Here is a 20,708-nt window from a genome sequence, read left to right on the forward strand (position 1 = left end):
ATTGGCACTTGTTGCAGATTAATTTCTAGGGGTCAGGCACAGGCAAGGAAGTGATGACAGCGCTACAGGGGAGAATGCAGAATAGCATATCGTCACTGGCCTTCAATGCAAGTGCGCGCAGATTGACTGGGTCCCCCTTCGCATGTTGGGATGTCCTTACAGTTGATGGGCTATGCACCTTGTCCCTCTAGTTATAACAGCTTTCTAGTTATTAAAATAAATGTAGAAACATTTGTTTATTGCTTATAACAATATCTTCTCTTAATTCCAGAAAAGATTTATCTGAATCTGAGAAGAATTGTGAAGATTTAAAAGGAAGATTAAAGCACCAAGATTCTCTTATTGCAACAAGTAATTCCAACCGGGTTGGTGGTCTTTGTCTGAAATGCGCACAACACGAGGCTGTTCTTTCTCAGACTCATTCCAATGTCCACATGCAGACCATTGAAAGGTTAACAAAGTAGGTTCATGGACATTTGTGTTGTAATTAAAAGCTCGATTGCTTCTAATAGGGAATACTAATTTTACTAGTGTTTTCTTTTTCTTTTTTTTAAACATTTAACACAAGAATACAGTGTTTCCCAAAAATTGTGTGGTGGTTGTTTTTTTTCCCCCCATCTGTGTTCAGGTTGTAGTGCTGTAGGAAAATTCTGTTGGGAATTCTGCTTAAAAATCAGTGGTAAATATAGGGTCAAATTCTGACCCTACAGAAGTCCCTAGGAGTTTTGCCTTTGACTTCAATGGGAACAAGATTTCAATGGTGTTTTGTAACTATGATGTACAATACCTGCAGACAGGGTTCCTTCAGGTGTTGTTTTAATACTCCATGCAACAATTCTTTTTGATCTGTTTACATGAATCTTTGGGAGCTGTAGAAAAGTTGAGCTACAAAAAACAAAGTATGTGCATGCCATTTTTTTTTGTCTTGTCTGTGTAAATATTATTTCAGGTCTGCTTTTTGCTGGTTTGTACCTTTAACCTGTGTCTGGTCCAGGACTTAATATTTTGCTTTCTGCGCCTCAAACTAGTGTACTTTTAAGGAAGTAATTCCATATGTGGGTAAAAAGAAGGCAACATTTTTGTGGCAGTCTTTAAAAGAACAATTGCAACTGTTCCTCTTTCTTTAATTAGGTTTAAATAATAAAAAATCTATACAAGATGCTAGGCACTCTAACATATCATTTATAATACCACAAAATACTTGTTCAAACAGGAACTCAGGTAGCTAACCAGTCATGTATCAAAATCTCCTTTCCTTCCCTCCATCAATCTGGGAAACATAAGCAGAGTATAAATCAATACATTGTTGTCCTCCTGAGTTTGTGAATAGCTTGAAACAAGATATGTGGGCTGATCCATGCATCTCAATGGGTTGTTAGATCTGAAACTTAGAGGACCAGATTCAGTGCAATTTTCCTTTAAATATAATGCAGAAAAATGTATTCGTAATTATTCATTATTGTCAGAATTGTCCCATTTTGCCTTGCCCTATGTTTTTTCTGAAGCTTGTCATTGACCTTGTATTTTTTTTTTTTTTTTTTTTTTAACAAGGTCATACTTGTACTATTTAGCTTGGATAAATTCCTGACATGAACCCTGCCATCATTATTGGCAGCTTCACTAACAACCCACTGCTTTTAAGGACAGGAGGTCATCCTACACATTATACTTTAGTATGTGCTGAGCTGGCGCTACTCTGTCTTTAAAACTTAATACATATTAATGCAGATTTTTGTCTTACTTTACTTATGACCCTGCTGTTTTCAGTCCATTAATGTTTTATGTTTCTTGTCTCTGTGTTTTTTTTGCTGATGCAGAGAAAGAGATGACTTAATGGGTGCACTTGTTTCAGTAAGAAGGAACCTGAGTGAGATGCAGCAAAGGGAATCTAGTGCTTATGAACAAGTAAAACAAGCTGTGCAAATGACTGAAGAAGCCAATTTAGAAAAAATGAAGGTAAATTTAGTAAGAGGATGGTATAGTTCTTCAGTATTCTTAACTGTCTTAAGTGTTAATTAGATTTGTTTCCACATCATCAAGACAATAAGCCCTCCAGGCCGTAAAACACTATTTCATACCCAGATCATGTAGCTGTCTTGAAATAAAGGCTCATTTAAAATGTTTGATATTGTGATGGTCTTCATAAGACTGTTTAAGAGAAATAGCATGATTCTGGAGAGGAAACATTCTTAGTGATCTGAACACATAACTTGACTTTTTTAGTTCTAATTCAGGTTCTTAGACTGATATGCATTGTGGCCTCAGGCAAATAACTTAATCTCTCTGGGTAAGTCTACACTGGAATAACATACCTGTGACTGGCCTGGGTCAGCTGACTTGGGCTCACGGAGATCAGGCTGCAGCACTAAAAAATTGCAGTATAGATGCTTGGTCTGGAGCTCAGGTTCTGAGACCTTGTGTTTGTGGGCATTAATTGTTTAAAATGCATATAACTGTGTGAAGATGTAAAATGATATATACATGTGATGTATGTATTACGCTTTTTTGGATGGTATAAAATGTTTATGGTAAAATCAAATTTCTGATCTAGTGCTTATGTTAAAACTAATTACTTTGTATAGGTGTCAGCTTCAATTGATGTAGATTAAATTATTATCTTGATATGTAGTGCCATCTACTGTGTAATTAGTGAATTACTACTAAATCAGAACATTTTAATTAAATGACTTCATTATTAAGAAAGGACAAGATTAACATAATGCTCCCACTGGGTATCAGTTGCTGTATTTATTTATGGGACACTATAAAAGTGCATGTGTTCTTAAAAAAAAGATTATTACCATAAAACTAGTTTCAGAGTTAATAGGGGGGAAATGATGATGGGAGAGGGAAATACCACATACTGAATCACTATAGAGATATTTAAAGAAATAAAGCCCTTATTAACTAACAACATTAACCGTTAGTGACCAGGAGCCAGACTTCTAATGGTATCTACATGCCTGAAGATGGAGTTAGGCACCAAGGTGCTTTTGAAAATTCCACTAGGTGGGTATCTGCATCTTTAGGTACCTAAATACCTTAGTATCAGATTTTCAAAGTTGTAAATACATGTGTAGCAGGAATCAGTGACAGTCATTCATCAGTATGTGTAATACCCTACTAGAGACCTAAACTGTTTTTCAGTTTTGTTCCCTGCTCACAGAATTAAAATTTTACATGGATTATTGGTTTCCTTATTTGTGCATCTACAATATCATCTGTGATATTTTATTCTCAGAGTTGCAATTGCATGTCAGTGGTTCTCAAATTATGGAGTGGGCCTCCCAAGGGAGACGCAGGAATGCGTCAAGGGAGGCATGAGCTGTGTGTTTTTAAGAGCTCTGGCTGTCAGCCCCAGGCAACTGATGCTCATAAGGAAGGGTCATGCACACCCAGAAGGTGGGGATAAAGGGGACAGCTGGAGCCCCGCCACCTGCACTCTCCTCCCACCCCCTCCTTCACCAGGAGGCAGCTGAGGCTCCGGCTCTCCTTCCACCCCACCCCCAATCCCTCACCAGGAGGTGGCAGGGTTCCAACTATCAGCCCTGGGGTGGCAGCAGCAGCGCAGAAGTAAGGGTGGTAATGGGGTGCTAAGTCTGCTGTGAAAAGTAATATTAATGAATATCGCTTTTCACATTGCCACCCGTACTTCTGTGCTGCTGCTGGCATGGCGCTGTCTTCAGAGCTGGGCACCTTCTCCACTCTGCCATCAGAGCTCGGTGGCGGCATATGTACTTGGGGGGAGGAGGGGGAAAGGGGGATGAACGACTACAGGCACAAAGAAGGGGGGCCCGATCAAATAAGTTTGAGAACCACTGATGTATGTTCAAAAACAACAAGGAGTCTGGTGGCACCTTAAAGACTAACAGATTTATTTGGGCATAAGCTTTCGTGGGTAAAAACCTCACTTCTTCGGATGCATAGCACTGATGTATGTTAGTGACCTGCTTCTGGCAAAGAGAGCGCAGAACATTGGTTTTGCTCAAGCCATATATAAAATGACAAGTTACTTTTTCTTTGGTTTTATTTTCTGTCTGAAAATTTGCTTTTTATTTTATTATAAGAAATACAGAAGATATTCTCCACCAGATCATATTCAATTTAACATAGGTCAGAAATAGGGACTATTTTGGTTAGGCTGTCGATTAATTGCAGTTAACTCATGCGATTAACTTAAAAATTAATCGGGATTAAAAAAATTAGTCAGTTTTAATCACACTGTTAAACAATAGAATACCAATTGAAATTTATTAAATATTTTGAACATTTTTTCTACATTTTCATATATATTGTATTCTGTGTTATAATTGAAATCAAAGTTTATATTATTTTTATTATATTTTCACTGTAAAAATGATAAAAGAAATAGTATTTTTCAATTCACCTCATACAAGTACTGTAGTGCAGTCTTTGTCGCGAAGGTGCAATTTACAAATGTAGATTTCTTTTTGTTATATAACTGCACTCAAAAACAAACAATGTAAAACTTCAGAGCCTACAAGTCCACTCAGTCCTACTTGTTCAGCCAATTGCTAAGACAAACAAGTTTGTTTACATTTATAGGAGATAATACTGCCCTCTTATTTACAATGTCACCAGAAAGTGAGAACAGACGTTTGCATGGCACTTTTGTAGCCGGCATTGAAAGGTATTTATGTGCCAGATATGCTAAACATTCGTATGCCCCTTCTATGCTTCGGCCACTATTCCAGAGGACATGCTTCCATGCTGATGATGCTCGTTTAAAAAAATAATGCATTAATTAAAGTTGTGACTGAACTCCTTGGGGGAGAACTGTATGTCCCCTGCTCTGTTTTACCTGCATTCTGTCATATATGTCATGTTATAGCAGTCTCGGATGATGACCCAGCACATCTTGTTCATTTTAAGAACACTTTCACTGCAGATCTGACAAAATGCAAACAAGGTACCAATGTGAGATTTCTAAAGATAGCTACAGCACTCAACCCAAGGTTTAAGAATCTGAAGTGCCTTCCAAAATCTGAGGGGGCCGAGGTATGGAGCATGCTTTCAGAAGTCTTAAAAGAGCAACACTCCGATGTGGAAACTACAGAATCCAAATCACCAAAAAAGAAAACCAACCTTCTGCTGGTGGAATCTGACTCAAATAATGAAAATGAGCATGCATTGGTCAGCACTGCTTTGGATTGTTATAGAGCAGAACCCATCATCAGCATGGACACATCCCCTGGAACGGTGATTGAAGCATCAAGGGATATACGAATCTTTAGCGCATCTGGCATGTAAACATCTTGTGATGCTGGTTACAACAGTGCCATGAGAACACCTGTTCTCACTTTCAGGTGACGTAAACAAGAAGCGGACAGCATTATCTCCTTCCAATATAAACAAACTTGTTTGTCTGAGCGATTGGCTGAACAAGAAGTAGGACTGAGTGGACTTGCAGGCTCTAAAGTTTTACATTGTTTTATTTTTGAATGCAGGTTTTAAGTATTAAGATAACTGTCAGTTTGTGAAAGATACAGGTGTTAGGTTCTAAGTCTTTGGAAACATTTAGCATTTCTGTTATTTATGGCCTCTTGCCCTGTTAGTTTTATTTATTTTTAACAGGGCAAAGTTAATCTTTCTAGGTTGAAGCAAACCTGAGAGATGGATTTTAAACATAGAATTGAAGTGAGCTACTAATCTGATTAAGGGAAGCAGGGGATTTGTCAAGTACAAATTTCTTCTTGCAACATATTTTAGTCCCTTTTGTAAGGTTGTGTTTTTATTTTGCTTTTATGGCCCTGTCTCACTCAAATGGTGAAAAAGCTGTAGAGAAAGAAGTTTCTGATTCTTGAGATTTAGAGCTGAGCCGTGGCTCAGATTTCTATAGAAAGTGGTGGTGGTGGTGATCGCATTAATCAATTTAATCTCAGATAACTGTTTTCTAAATGTGGGATAGATACTACCAGAGATCTCGAATTCCATATAGTGGGCACGTGGAAGATTCAGCCAGACTCCTCTTTAAAGATAATTAAATGGTGTAGTTTTCCTCCCCCCTCCTCAACCAGCACACAGGGAACATATTGGACAGAGGGTTTTTTTTTCTTACTCATCGACTCATTTGAAAATCTAACTTAAAAGGCAAAGGAAATAAAATCCATTTAGGGCTTCTGGATTCCTTGAAGTAGGATATAGAAAAGCTGAAAAAAGAATGTTAGTGAAACAAGACCTAGTTTAATCAAAGCCAAAATGCTCTTTCAGGATGCCTTGAATATCTTAATTTAGCTGAAAGAGGACCAATCTATGAATAAATGAGACCAACTTAAAATAATCTTTTCCTACTCCATTGCTGGAGGGACTTAATCACAAAATGTAGATTTTCTGATTGGTGTTTGTTTATACAGTATCTTCTCTGAGGTATCATTACTGTGCTTGCTGTGCAAATCCCTGCTGTCCATCATCTCTGGGCAGCCCAGTTTGGTTGAGAGAAACAGTTCTTCGAGTGCTTGTTCATGTCGATTCCAATCAGGTGTATGCGCGCACACGTGCACGTTGGCAGGAAGATTTTTCCCTTAGCAGCATCCATCGGGTCGGCCTGGGTGCCCCCTGGTGTCATGCCCTCATGGCCCCTAATATATAGCCCTGCCAACCCGCCACCCCTTCAGTTCCTTCTTATCGCCAGTGACGGTAACTGGAACTTCCCTTGGCACTTGCTTAGCAAGTTCTCTTTGTTTTTCTGTGTATATAGTTAAAGTTTAGTATAGTATATTTGTTGGGGATTCCCCCCGGCCTGGCGCCAAGGCATGCAGTGGTCCCCAGGATTTAAGAACTGTGTGGCTTGCGCCAAGCGCATCCTAAGAGCGACCCACACTCGTCGTGTCTCAGGTGCCTGGGGGAGACCCATAGAAAGATCGCTGTAAGATCTGCCGCGAGTTCTGCCCGAGAACACTTAAAGAACGGGAACAGCGGCTGAAGGTGAGCCTCAAGGAGGCTGCTTTGCGCCCCCAATCTGACCTGGGCTCGAGAGACCCGACTCCGTCGGCGTCATCTGCGGAGCGCCCTGGCGCCATCCGCATCTTCGGCGCCGAAGAAGGACACCAGAGACGCCCGGCACCACCATGGCTCCTCTCAGGGCCCATCTGACAGTAGGCACCACTCCCATTCACAGGTGCCCCAAAAGAAGAGATAGCCGGACGACCGCTCTTCTCCGGCTAAGCCTCGAGAAGTGCGACCCCAGGCCGGCCACTCCTTGGCATCTCCTTCTGGGACTGTGTCGACCCCTGCCCAGGTGAGGCAGTCAAGTCCGGCCCCACCTCGATCCCCGGCGCCTACGCGGCAACTTCAGCTCCCATCAGAAGCATATCAAGCTGCCAGAGATCTCCTCCACCTGACGGCACCATTCTCGCCTGCCAGGGAGGAACCCTCGGCACTGACGGAGCCCCGCTCTCCGGTGCATTTGAAAGGAAAGCCTGTTATAATGTCGAGGCACTATCCTTCGCCTTGTCCATTGGCACCCACACGCTCTGATAGAGAGCCTTCCCGAGCTCTCGACGTTCGAGGCACCGAGAATCGGCTCCTCCGTGGTCTTCAGTGTCTGAGACCTCGGAGTCGGAGCCTGACTCCTACTGCTCAAGTAGGAGCAGGAGCCATAGAGCGAGGTCAGGCAGAGATAGAAGGGAGCAGCAGGTGCCTCCGCACTGGCAGAACCCGCCTCAGTGGCCCTTCTGGACTCCCTGGGCTTACCACCAAGACCAGGGAGGAACCCAGGGCCCATGCTCAGCGACGTCTTCAGTCACCTCCGCCACTTTTGTGCTGCCTTCCGCAGTGCACCCGGCACCTACAGTCTCGACACCCTTTCTGCCGGCACCGTCGTCGACTCCGGCACCGTGCCCGACTCCGACTTAGGCACCAGCCTGTTTGATGTCGTCACACCCGTCTCCCATGCCTGCACTGTTGTCTACATCGACCTCGATGCAGGTACCTTCGGCCCTGGTGCCTTCAAACGGTTCCCATTACCAATTTACTGTTCTTCTGTTCGGCCTATCAGCAGCACCTCAAGTATTCACCAAGTGCATGGCAGTCGTCGCCGCCTTCCTGCGGAGACATCAGGTACAGTTGTTCCCATACCTCGATAATTGGCTGATCAAAGGCCGATCCAGGGCTCAGGTGGAAGATCAGGTGACATTCATCAGAGCCACCTTCGAGAATTTGGGCCTCCTACTGAACGAGGCGAAATTGACTATGTCCCCTGTCCAGAGGTTAGAGTTCATAGGGGCGGTCCTGGACTCAACTCAAGCCAGAGCATTCCTCCCGGAGGTGAGATTCCAGGCCCTCGACGCCATGATCCAGAGACTCAGGAAGTTCCCCACCATCACCGTGAGAAATTGTCTCAAACTGCTCGGCCATATGGCGGTCTGTACGTATGTGGTTCGGCACGCCAGACTCAGGCTTTGACCGCTACAGTCATGGCTTGCATCAGTGTACAGGCCTGCCAGGGACATCTTAGACAGGATCGTGACCCTGCCTCCCCCCATCCTCATCTCGCTCCTGTGGTGGACAGACGCTCAGCAGGCGTGCTCGGGAGTCTCCTTCGCTGCCCCACAGCCATCCCTGACGCTAGTAACAGACACATCAGATTTGGGGTGGAGAGCTCATTTGGGGGTCCACAGGACTCGGGGCCTCTGGTCGCAGATGGATCTCTGTCTTCACATCAGTGTCAGAGAGCTCAGGGCGGTATGCCTAGTGTGTCAGTCATTCCGCCCATATCTAGTGGGTCGATGTGTATCAGTCATGACGGACAATACGTCCGCGATGTTCTATATCAACAAACGGGGGGTGCACACTCCTCTCCCCTGTGCCAGGAAGCCCTTAGGTTATGGGACTTTTGTATAGAACACTCAGTCGATCTGCAAGAGTCGTACCTTCCAGAACGAGCTGGCGGACCTCCTCAGCAGGTCTTTTCTCAGCCACGAGTGGTCCCTTCGCCCGGACGTCGCATCGCTCTTCCGGAGATGGGGCTGTCCCCTGATCGACCTCTTCGCCACGCGACACAACAGGAAGTGTCAGCAGTTCTGCTCTTTCCAGAATCACAGTCCGGGCTCCACAGCGGACGTGTTCCTCCTCCATTTGGGGGGGGGGGGGCGCTTCTGTATGACTTCCCACCCATACCGCTCGTCCACAGGGTCCTGCTCAAGATCCGCAGAGACCGGGCTTCGGTCATTCTCATAGCTCCAGCATGGCCCCGCCAGCATTGGTACACGTCTCTCCTGGACATGTCCATGGGCCCCCCGATTACCCTGCCACTCTTCCCAGACCTTCTCACGCAGGATCATGGGCGGCTCCAACACCGAAACTTGCAGTCGCTACATCTTATGGCCTGGAGGCTCCATGGCTAAATCTGTTTGAGATCTCATGTTCAGAACAAGTCAGACAGGTTCTCTTGGGCGGTAGGAAACCCTCCACTAAGGCCACTTACCTGGCAAAGTGGAGGAGATTTTTCAATCTGGTCAGCTCAGCACGACTTCTCCCCGGCGTTAACCCAAAACCTGAGGCACTGAGGCTATCTTTTACACCTCAAGCAGGAAGGCCTCTCCTTGTCCTCCATAAGAGTACACCTGGCCGCCATCTCGGCTTTCCATCCGGGGGTACAGGGCCACTCAGTTTTCGCTAACCCCCTGGTCAGTCGCTTCTTGAAGGGCCTTGACAGGTTGTACCCGCATGTCCGCCAACTGCTTCCTGCTTGGGATCTTAACCTGGTCCTCGGTAGGCTCATGAGACATCCCTTTGAGCCTCTAGCAACATGCTTCCTGCTCTACCTCTCGTACAAGGTTGCGTTCCTGGTGGCGATCATCTCAGCCCGCAGGGTGTCTGAGCTCAGGTCCCTAATGTCCAAGCTGCCCTACACCTTGTTTTTTAAGGAAAAGGTTCAGATCCGGCCCCATCTGGCCTTCCTCCCCAAGGTTGTGTCGTAGTTCCACCTCAACCAGGACATTTTCCTTCCAGTTTTCTACCCTAAGCTTTATGCAAGTGGTAGGGAGCAGAGACTCCACACTCTTGACATCCACAGAGCACTGGCCTTCTACATAGAAAGGACCAAGCCGTTCAGAAAGTCGGTACAACTCTTTGTCGCAGTAGCGGACAGGATGAAGGGACAGCCTGTTTCAACTCAGCGCATTTCATCATGGATTGTGGCCTGCATTGCAGAGTGCTACAATCTAGCAGGAATCCCAGCACCCCCGATAATGGCGCACTCTACAAGAGCACAAGCTTCATCAACAGCTTTCCTGGCTCAGGTCCCCACACAGGAAATCTGCAGGGCGGCGATGTGATCATCAATACAGACTTTCGCTGCACCCTATGCAATCGCTAGGCAGGCCAGAGATGATGCGGCCTTTGGTAGGGCAGTGCTCCAGTCAGTGGTCAGCTCCAACCCCGCCTCCTAAAATTTGCTTGGGACTCACCCGATTTGGAATCGACATGAACAAGCACTCAAAGAAGAAAAAACGCTTACTCACCTTCTCGTAACTGTTGTTCTTCAAGATGTGTTGTTCATGTCCATTCTAATACCCACCCTCCTACCCCTCTGTCGGAGTAGCCGGCAAGAAGGAACTGAAGGGGTGGCGGGTCGGCTGGGCTATATATTAGGCGCCACGAGGGCGCGACTCCAGGGGGCGCCCAAGCTCACCCGACAGATGCTGCTAAGGGAAAAAACTTCCGGCCAACATGCACGTGTGCGCGCATACACCTGATTGGAATGGACATGAACAACACCTCTCGAAGAACAACCGTTACGAGAAGGTGAGTAACCGTTTTTTCCTTGTTACCCACTTATGACTTGCACTTTAGTCAGTTAGCCCAATATTTTAATCAGCATATACATCCTGAAGCTGGAATTTCAATAAATGGCCTCCTTCCTCAGCATCATTTATGAGAAATCTGAACATCAGAAGAATAATTTGCCCTTTCAGCCCTCTACTTTGCCAAATTGCTTCTGTGGCTCTACTCAGCCTTTTGCACCTAATACTTCACTTTAGTAAGAGAGTAGACCACTGTAATGAACTGTCCTGTCATGCAGTATGGAATGTAGCTACCGTTCATTGGTGTCTACAAGGAACCAAACATTGACAGAAAGTTTTCCTTGACAATCTTGGGTGAAATGCACACAGAATTCTTAAGCACAGATCATATCAGGAACAGACTTTTGAGAGAGGGACAGACATCTATAAAACACACATTACTCTGGAAAATCCCATCAACTTTATTATAGGTTCTAAACACAAGTGAAATGACTATTTTCTTGTTGGACAACCAAGTTGTCCTTGGACATGTAGTCTTTTAAAGATCAAGTGTGTGTGTGTGTGTGTGTGTGTGTGTGTGTGTGTGTGTGTACATGATCTCATTTTGTCAATCTTGTTTTATTTTTTTGTATGCCAATACACAAGCAGAGGCATCTTTACACAGCCATGAACCTTTGTTTTAATAGCCAATTAGTTCTTCTGAAAGCATTAGACTAGAAGGTCAGGCTTGTTCTACTTAATGCCTCGCTTTGGAGGAATGTTTATTTCCTGTCCTATGTCTAAATAATGGAATGCATTCTAAATTTCATATTTCCAAAGGCTCTAGTCCAGTGTGAACAGCTGAAAAGTGAGATGGAAAGACAGAAAGATCGCCTTGAAAGGGAGCTAATTTCCCAACTAGATAAGAGGGCCGGTGAAAAAGAAGCCCTCCGAGGAGAAATGAAGAAAGAAAGAGAGGACTTGGCATCAACGGTAACACTAGTAATTTTTTTTCCCCAATCCATATGTGGCTAAGGAACATGCAATGTTTTTCTATCAATAAGCTAGATACAGTAAAACTACTGTATGGATTTGTAAACCGAGTAAACAGAAACATTTCTGACTCAGCATTAAAGTGATTGTTTAAGACAGAGGTTTATCTTTTGCAAGTAGTACATATTAGATTTCATTGTGTAATTATGGCTGTACTTTAGAACCACAGAGTATGCACTCAAGACTGTCAAGAGAAATTTTGGGTCCCGGTATATCATGTCCTCTGGGGCCCCACCTTCTTCCATTTCATCCCAGTTACAGATGTTTTGGGAGCCCTATGAGCTCAGGGCCCAGGTATAGTTGTCCCTCGTTTCCTCCCCTCATCAGCACTGTATGCACTCCAACATAAATATCGCCTTATAAACAAGCACTTCATAATTTTCACTATTATTGAAGCTTAGCTTCTCATGATGCTCTATATTGTCTTATTTAGACTGATCCCTGCTTTGAGGACTTGCAGTCTTCTAATATCGTTTTGAAGTGCCATGCATGCCTAAAACAATATATTCTAATAATACTGTGATTTTTATAGTTGGTAATTAGGGTTAGTTGCTGGGTGTCTTTGTAGAAAAATTATGATTATACATCTACTAGTGATAACTGAAATGGAAGATTTCTTTTGAAAAATAGAAATTAAGTACCAGGAAAATACTTTATTTGTACTATGCATTAAATTGATCTTTTCTTGAATTTGTTGTATTAGTTCCCTAACAAGTGATTTGTTAGAAGAACAATCTGGCCTGGGTCCATAAATCAGGTAGATATATAATGGCTGAAGTGTAGTTGTGAATACATAACCTTCTAGGTCCAGCTTTTGACTTCCTATAACGTTAACCTAGAACTGTCAGGCCCTATTATTTCCACTTACATTAGGCAGCTTCAGGGCTAAACAGCTCAAGGGCTAACAGCTTTGTTTTATTGTTACAATGTTTTTTTTTATCATTCAGCAAAATATTAACTCAACTATATTGTTTGAAAAAATGAAATTGTAATTTTTGAACATACTGAGTTGGCTTTTGTTTACTGCTACACTGCATTTGCTTTTAGTTATAGTAGTGAGATTTTTGCCTCAGTTTAGGAATTAATTTAAGTAAATCTATAGTCACAGGATGAGTTTCTGTAACTGTTTCTCTCTCGGCATAAGATAGTTCCCCTTGCTACCAGTTAGTCAAAATCAGAGTCTAAGTAAGTGATAGGTAAGTAGATGTTATCTAGGCTGCAGGAATAGAGAACCTGTTGCTGCTGCTTTGAGAAGATGCAGCCATGTATTCCACTTGTGTGTGTGCGTGCCCAGCGCATTAGAGCTGGTGAATTTTGCCTAGAAGTACTGTACAGGGGTGGCATTGTGCCTCGTGGCTATAGACCCTCCCCTGTCTACATGAGGTGGTGCCTCCCTGAGCCCCCTCAGTTCCTTCTGACTGCCCATGGCTGGAGTTGGAGAACTAGGTGATCTTAACCTCACAATCTCTCACCAGTTTAGTGTGTGTGTGTGTGTTTGTTTTCTTGTTGTATGTAGTTAGTTAGTACCCTTAGTATTAGTTAGATTGGTGTTAGTTGTATTTAGTTAAGTATTCCTCTATGATGCCCTCACAGGGGTTTAAATATTGTCTGTCATCTGAGGGGAGCAATCCCCACATGCGATGCTTGCTGTGCTTGAGTGAGGCCTATGTCGAGGAACAGTGTTCAATCTGTAGATTGTTCATGAAATGGACTCGGGTGGCTAGGGACCCTTGTCTAAAGCAGCACCTGCTTGAATAGGCCATGAGGCCTACTATAGCACTGAGGCCCTCACTGGATTGCAGGTTCCCCTCAGGTTCCTAGAGTGCTGCTGCTTTGCACTCTGGAGCGTGCGCCTCTCCAAAGAGATGGAAGAACATTCCCCATCTAGTGTGCTGAGAAAAAGGTCACACAAGACCACTCCAGGTCTTGTGGCTACTCTTCCTCCTACCCCAGGAAGACTTTGGACTGGCACAGGGTTCATGGGGGTGCCTCTAACCATTACCCAGTACAGAGTAGGGAGGTTAGAGCCCTGTGCCGTCGACTCTGGTTCCGGCCTCAGGGTGTTCGTTGAGTCTGGTACTGATGAGGGTGATGCCAGCATTGACTTATTTCTGTCGGTGGCATACCAGGTGGCTACAGTCCTTTGGTCCAGGACTTTGCCAGGGCTGCATCATTTACAGCCCCATTGGGTGAATGGCTGCTGAACTCTTAGGTCCGTTGGCACTACACTCTGATGTTCCCCTTCCACGGTTTGCGGAAGCAAGGCTGGTACTGGGCTCAGTGCAAGGGACCTTGCCCTGGGGAAACTCCTTGGCATTGTTGCAATCAGCACCACCGATAGACTCATAGACTTTATCAGAAGGGACTATCCTGATCATCTAGTCTGACTTGCACATTTCAGACCACAGAACCTCACCCAACCACTCCTGTAATAGACCCATAACCTGTGGCTGAGTTACTGAAGTCCTCAAATCATGATTTAAAGACTTTGAGTTACTGAGAATTCATCATTTATACTAATTTAAACCTGCAAGTGACCCGTGCCCCATGCTGCAGAGGTAGGCGAAAAACCTTCAGCGTCTTTGCCAATCTGACTCGGGGAAATTTCTTCCTGACTCCAAATATTGCAATCAGTTAGACCCTGAGCATGTGGGCAAGACCCACTAGCCAGACACCCGGGAAAGAATGTCAACGTGGCAGTTCAAATTCAGCACCACTGATGACTTTGGGGTTGACACCGCCAGTGTACTTGGTGCCAACAGTACCACTTTTATCATCGGTGCTGGTCCCTGGCTCATTCTGGGTGATGGATGAGTCAGACTGGTTACTTGCTCCTCAGGAGTGGCTCCACCTTTATCCCCAGAATCCCGAAGCTCCTCAGTGTTGAGGTCGGGATCTTCCTTCTCCTGCTCTCCATCACACGACTCACATCGGGGACTGTTTATGGAGCATTACCAGGGGATTGGCATTCATCTCACAGTCACAACTGGGGCCGCTGGCCACCAATGCCCTATCCTTATCAGTGACCTCCATGGAATCCGTGGGACACTCCTCAATCACAGAGGTTGCACTTCTCAGCTCACTCTAAGGTGAGGTCACCGGGCAGATCAGTGGTGGGAACTATTGACCTACTGCAGGTTCAGGTACCAGTGAGCCTTCCCTGTGCGGAATCCATGGAGCTGCCCCTTCCAGCTCCACCAGTCCAGTTAACTTCCTACTCTTCATCCCCAGATGATGCAGCAGTGTCTGGCTCTTCCTGTCCTCCAGTAGCAAAGAATTTTAAGGCCTATCAGGACCTTTTGCAGAATGCGGCTGCTTCCTGGGCATTCAAGTGGAGTTTCTGCAGGAGAACACTCATAAGTTAATGGATATCCTGAAGCTGTCTGCTCCTGGGAGAGTAGTCCTCCCTATCAACAATGCACCCTAGACCATACCAGCTTCAGTACCACCTACTGCAAAGCATATGGAGAAATGCTATTTTGTCCCAGTGTAGGAGGGCTTTTACTCCCATCTGCCCCCAAATTCCGTAGTTGTAACCACAGTGAACAATAGAGATGTCCGGGCAGGTTTAAGACCACTCTGAAGGACAAGGTCTCCAAAAGGACAGATTTAATAGTGTGACAAAGTTCCTCCTCTATCTTGGTGGGTCCTGCGCTTATTGGCGGATTTTCCTGCCTCAGAGATTCACCATGTGGGTTGGGGAACAGCCCAGAGACCTTCCCCTCTGGAAGAACCCACAGTCTAGGTCAATTGGGAGGTTTGGGGGGAACCCGGGCCCGCCCTCTACTCCGAGTTCCAGCCCAGGGCCCTGTGGACTGCAGCTGTCTATAGTGCCTCCTGTAACTGCTGCATGACAGCTACAACTCCCTGGGCTACTTCCCCATGGCCTCCTCCAAACACCTTCCTTATTCTCACCACAGGACCTTCCTCCTGGTGTCTGATAACGCTTGTGCTCCTCAGTCCTCCAGCAGCACACCCTCTCACCCTCAGCTCCTTGCGCCTCTTGCTCCCAGCTCCTCACACTCGCACCACAAACTGAAGTGAGCTCCTTTTAAAACCCAGGTGCCCTGATTAGCCTGCCTTAATTGATTCTAGCAGCTTCTTCTTAATTGGCTCCAGGTGTCCTAATTAGCCTGCCTGCCTTACCTGGTTCTAGCAGGTTCCTGATTACTCTAGTGCAGCCCCTGCTCTGGTCACTCAGGGAACAGAAAACTACTCATCTGGTGACCAGTATATTTGCCCTCTACCAGACTCCTGTACCCCACTGGTCTGGGTCTGTCACAATAGGCAGCTCTCCTGTGTGCTTTTCCTCTGATCCCAATTGTTCCACAGCTCGCCCTCAAGCTGAAAGTGGCTTGGGCCAAGCTCATCCTCACTGCCCCAGCATGACTGAGGGCAGTACTGGTTTTCTGATATTCTCATGCTGTCGATTCAGCTTCCCATATCCCTTCCTCTCCATCCCAACCTGTTTACACAGATTCATGGCCACAGTCTGCATCCTGCATTCGGCTCCCTACATTTCACAGCATTGCTGCTCCGTGATTGAACGAGGAGGAAGTACAACGTTCAACATCTGTTCAACAGGTCCTACAAAGCCCCCTATCAGAATGTCCTGTTCAGCATCGTGGAAACATTTTTCAGTGTGGTCTTTGGCCCGTGGAGTTCAGCCCATACTAGTTAATATACAAGACATCTTGAAGTATTTACTGCATCTTCAGTCGTTGGGTCTTAGGCTTGGTTCATTGAGGGAGCATCTAGTGGTGATCTTAGCCTTTCATCCATTTATGGAAGATCAGTGTTTTCCAATGCCATGGTGGTAAGATTCTTGAAAGGAATCCTTTGTTTCCATCCACTGGTGCGGGAACCGGTTCCCTTGTGGGACCTTAACACTGTTATAGCACCTATCTTGGGATCTCCATTCGAGCCTCTGGCATCTTGCCCCTTTCCTCACTCTTATGTCAAAAATTTGCATTCCTCATGGCAATAAAATCTGCGAGAAGTGTAGGAGAGTTGCAGGCTTTGCTGGCAGAGCCTCCTTACATGCAGTTCTCTGACATTGTTGCCACAACTGAAATTTGTGTCTAAAGGGGTCTCTCAGTTTCATTTAAACCAGGCGGTATACTTACCTGTGTTTTTTTCCCTAAGCCACATTAATCTCCAGAGGAGCAGTATCTTCACATATTGAACGTCGGACAATGTCTGGCCTTTTATGTGGACAGGACTAAACCCCATATGAAGGGATAGGCAGTCTCCTTACAGATGATCTGTAAGTGGGTAACTTCCTGCATCAAAGCTGCATGCAAAACAGCTTCGAGTGCAAGCTCATTCTATGAGAGCACAAGCTAAGTCAATAGTGTTCTTAAGTGACATCTGCATAATGGATATTTGCAGGGCTGCCATATGGTGGTCGATACATATGTTTACAAACCATTGCTCCTTTACCGTGGCATCCAGAACAGATGCAAACTTTGGGAAGGCGGTCCTGCAGTCCTTGTTTAAATAGGCTGGGAGTCCCATCCCTTAGGGAAACTGCTTGAGTCACCTAACTGGAAAACATGGCTGCATCTACTCAAAGAATGAAAATGGTTACTTACTGTAGCTGTGGTTCTTAGAGATGTGATGCAGATATGTATTCCATGACCTGTCCTCCATCTCCTCTGCATCAGAGTCTAGTCTCTGTGAAGGAACTGAGTGGGGTTGGGGAAGCAGCACCTCATATAGTCAGGGGAGAGGCAGAAGCGCTGCTCCTCTACAGGTACTGGTAGGCAAAATTCTATGGCTCCAAAATCATTACGCACATTGAAAAGTCCTGTAGAGTAGTTTGCCTGACTGAAAATATTTCAGGTGTTTACTTGAATCACTTTAAAATAATAACTTTGCTGTTCTAATCATTCTGCAATCCTTATGCAAGTAAAGCCTGCATTTCTTGCTCACTCAAAATTCCTATTGCCTTAAAATCAAGTTTTGATGTGAAGAAATGCAGCATTGGGTCCACTGTACTTAGTTGGGCAAAATTCCTATTGCTTTCAAAGAGCAAAGACTGCAGAACTTAGCCCTGTATAAGGTTTCTGGTTAATTCACTATAGTGTTTCTCTTTCTGCAGGTGATGGTTTTGTCTCAGAATGTGGCGACACTGGAGGCTCGGTTAGAGAGAATTACAAGAGAGAAGAACTCAATAGCTAACCAGCTAGAGGAAGCCCAAAACCAACTTACCTCTCAGGAGATGGAAGTTAATAAGGTAGAGAGAATCTCAAATGAGTATTTGCTTGTTACCATGGTTTGAAAGATCACATGGTGAGAGATGCTTCGTACTGTGTATTTTCTATAAAACATATTTGAAAAGACGGTATTGATAAATTTGGCTTTCTGAAAACAAACACTTGTATTATGAAAATCTGGTGCATGATGTTGTGAACCAGTATTCTTTCCTCTTTAACATAGTTTAAGGGGTTAAATAGTCTAAAATAAATATTTAACATTAAAATTTACGTCATTTTGAGGTTCCATGTTTAATTGTCTCAAAAATTTACAGATAGCGTTTATAACCTTGCATCACATCTGAGAGTCAAACTTTTATTTTTTTTCTGGTCCATGCAAAATCACTTAACTATGCAATCAACATTTAATTAATAATTCTGTTGATACAGGGGATAGAACAGGATTCAACTCATTCTTCCATAGCTGTTTTGGCTCTGCAATGCTAAAATGAGTAAAGAGTAGCACAAATTTATTTTGGGGTTAAAATTCAAAACTCTATTTTTTTTTTTAATTTTCTTTAGACTTTCTGTTCAGTATAGTTCTTTGTAATACTAGTGCTAGTTTTATGCATTTTAAGAAGGCATCTTTCTGCTGTTTAGGCTGAATTGGTTTTGTATACAAATACAATCCTGGTTTAACTTGAAATCCCCTGTTTTGGTGGTCCTCGCCACCAACATACCTTTCAGTCTTCTCAGGCTCAAATGTGGGATGCATTGTATATCCCAGAATGAGTGAGACAAAAAAAAAATTCAAGCAGAAAAAATAAAATACTGTAGGATCAATTTTCTTTAGTGTAAATAATTCCTATAGCTTCTTTATTTTGATGTAAAAAGTTTTCAGCAATAAAGGTGAGGGGACACCAAATTTGTGTAGAATATAGATGATTTTAGTACTAAAATGAGTGATATCTGTTGAAATAGACACTTGAGATGTGTGCCTGCCCTCTAAACCCAAGGCCAGAGAGGGCTTCTCAATAGCTAGCTCAGGGGTGGGCAAACTACAGCCCGCGGGCTGGATCCGGCTACTCAGGGCTTAGGATCTGGCCCCCAGGATTGCCCCCCGTGGCGCCGCGGGCCCCGCGCCGCTCTCAGATTCGGCCGGCACCACGTCCCTGTGGCCCCCGGATGGGGGGTCAGAGGGCTCCGTGCGTTGCCCTTGCCTCCAGGCACCGCCCCCCGCAGCTCCCATTGGCCGGGAACAGGAAACCACAGCCAATGGGAGCTTTGGGGGAGGTACCTGGAGGCGCGGCAAGGGCAGCACACGCAGAGCTCTCCCCCCCCCTTCCCCCAGGGGCCACAGCACTTCCTGGAGCGGCGCGATGTGGGGCAAGGGCAGGCATGCAGGGAGCCTGCCCTGGCCCTGGTGTGCGCTGCTGCCATCCCGGAGCCACTTTAGGTAAGCGGTGCTGGGCAGGAGCCCGAACCTGCCTGCACCCTGCCCCAACTCCTGGCCCTAAGCCCCCTGCCTGCACCTCGTTCCCCTCCTGCACCCCAACTCCCTGCCCTGAGCCCCCTGGTACACCCCGCACCTCTCCTGCACCCCTGCCCTGAGCCTCCTCCTGCACCCCAACCCCCTTCCCTAAGCCCCCTCATGCATCCGTCCTCTGCCCCAATCCCTTGCCTTGAGCCCCTTCCTGCACACCGCACCCTCTCCAACATCCCGCACTCCGTCCCGCACCCCAACCCCCTGCCCCGGCCCTGCATACAATTTTCCCACCCAGATGTGGCCCTAGGCCCAAAAAGTTTGCCCACCTCTGAGCTAGCTGCAATTTCTTGGAGCAATTTGCTCTGTTGGCCACTAAGGGGCACTGTAGCATGAGCTTCTGGTCAGCTTTTCCTCACTTCCCATTCCTCTAGCTGCCCCCATGGATTCCTCAGCTCTATGCGCTGCATATTGAGAGGTGGAATGGGAGGCAGTTTTTTTTCCTCCTCAGCTGGGAAGAGGAGAAAGAAGCCTGTCTTATAGTCTCCCTTCTGATGAAGAGGAGGCAGAAAGGCAGAGTTGGTAACTCTTGGCATTGTATTGAATTTCAGTATTTTTTTTCCCTCATCTCCCATGGTTTGGCATTAAATTCTTGAGCATCTCCCCCCTCACCTCCTGTTTTTTAAAAGACCATTTCCCATTACTTTAAATGGGACTGAATTCTCAGGCTGTCCTTGGTGAAGATTCCCTACATATTTTGAATGAGGAGGTGAGACTGTTTTTTGTAAAGAGGACCATCCTGTCTCATTGTTTGCAGGAGGACTGAAGCCAGTTGGCCCTCAGAAGTTAGATTTTCCTGTATGCTGCTGCTGCTATTATTAATTATTATTTTTATATATAATATTTTTAAAGAGAACGCTGGGAAGAGACAGGAATAGGATGGGTAGGGGAATTTGGGTGGCAGAGGGAGACTGTGAAAGAAGAGAGACTGGGGAAAATTAAGAAGAGGAGGCTGTACGTGGGGGAGGGAGTATAGAGAAAAATGTGAGTGGGTGTTACACTGTGCCTCCGTTGCTACCCAGTGAACTGCACAGTGACTGGTCAGTTCATATGGTTTCACACTCACAAACACACACCAGGTTATCTTTCACCCAGGTGTGTATTTATTCTTTTCTTACATAGTAACACAGTGTACTGCAAGCTTACAGACAGGGGAGGCTTCCCTGCAGA

General features: G+C 45.3%; 1 protein-coding gene across 1 annotated transcript in view; it reads left to right on the forward strand.

The window, feature by feature from the left end:
* SDCCAG8 (SHH signaling and ciliogenesis regulator SDCCAG8) overlaps nucleotides 1-20,708 on the forward strand; it is a 158,029-nt gene that overhangs the window by 26,784 nt on the left and 110,537 nt on the right. Inside the window, exons 8-11 of the mRNA XM_065401267.1 lie at nucleotides 272-460; nucleotides 1,818-1,956; nucleotides 11,586-11,738; nucleotides 17,902-18,036. Coding sequence (XP_065257339.1) covers nucleotides 272-460; nucleotides 1,818-1,956; nucleotides 11,586-11,738; nucleotides 17,902-18,036 — 616 coding nt within the window. The remainder of the gene's footprint in view (nucleotides 1-271; nucleotides 461-1,817; nucleotides 1,957-11,585; nucleotides 11,739-17,901; nucleotides 18,037-20,708) is intronic.

Source organism: Emys orbicularis, chromosome 3 (genome assembly GCF_028017835.1).
Source record: "Emys orbicularis isolate rEmyOrb1 chromosome 3, rEmyOrb1.hap1, whole genome shotgun sequence".
Classification (NCBI taxonomy): Eukaryota; Metazoa; Chordata; order Testudines; family Emydidae; genus Emys; species Emys orbicularis.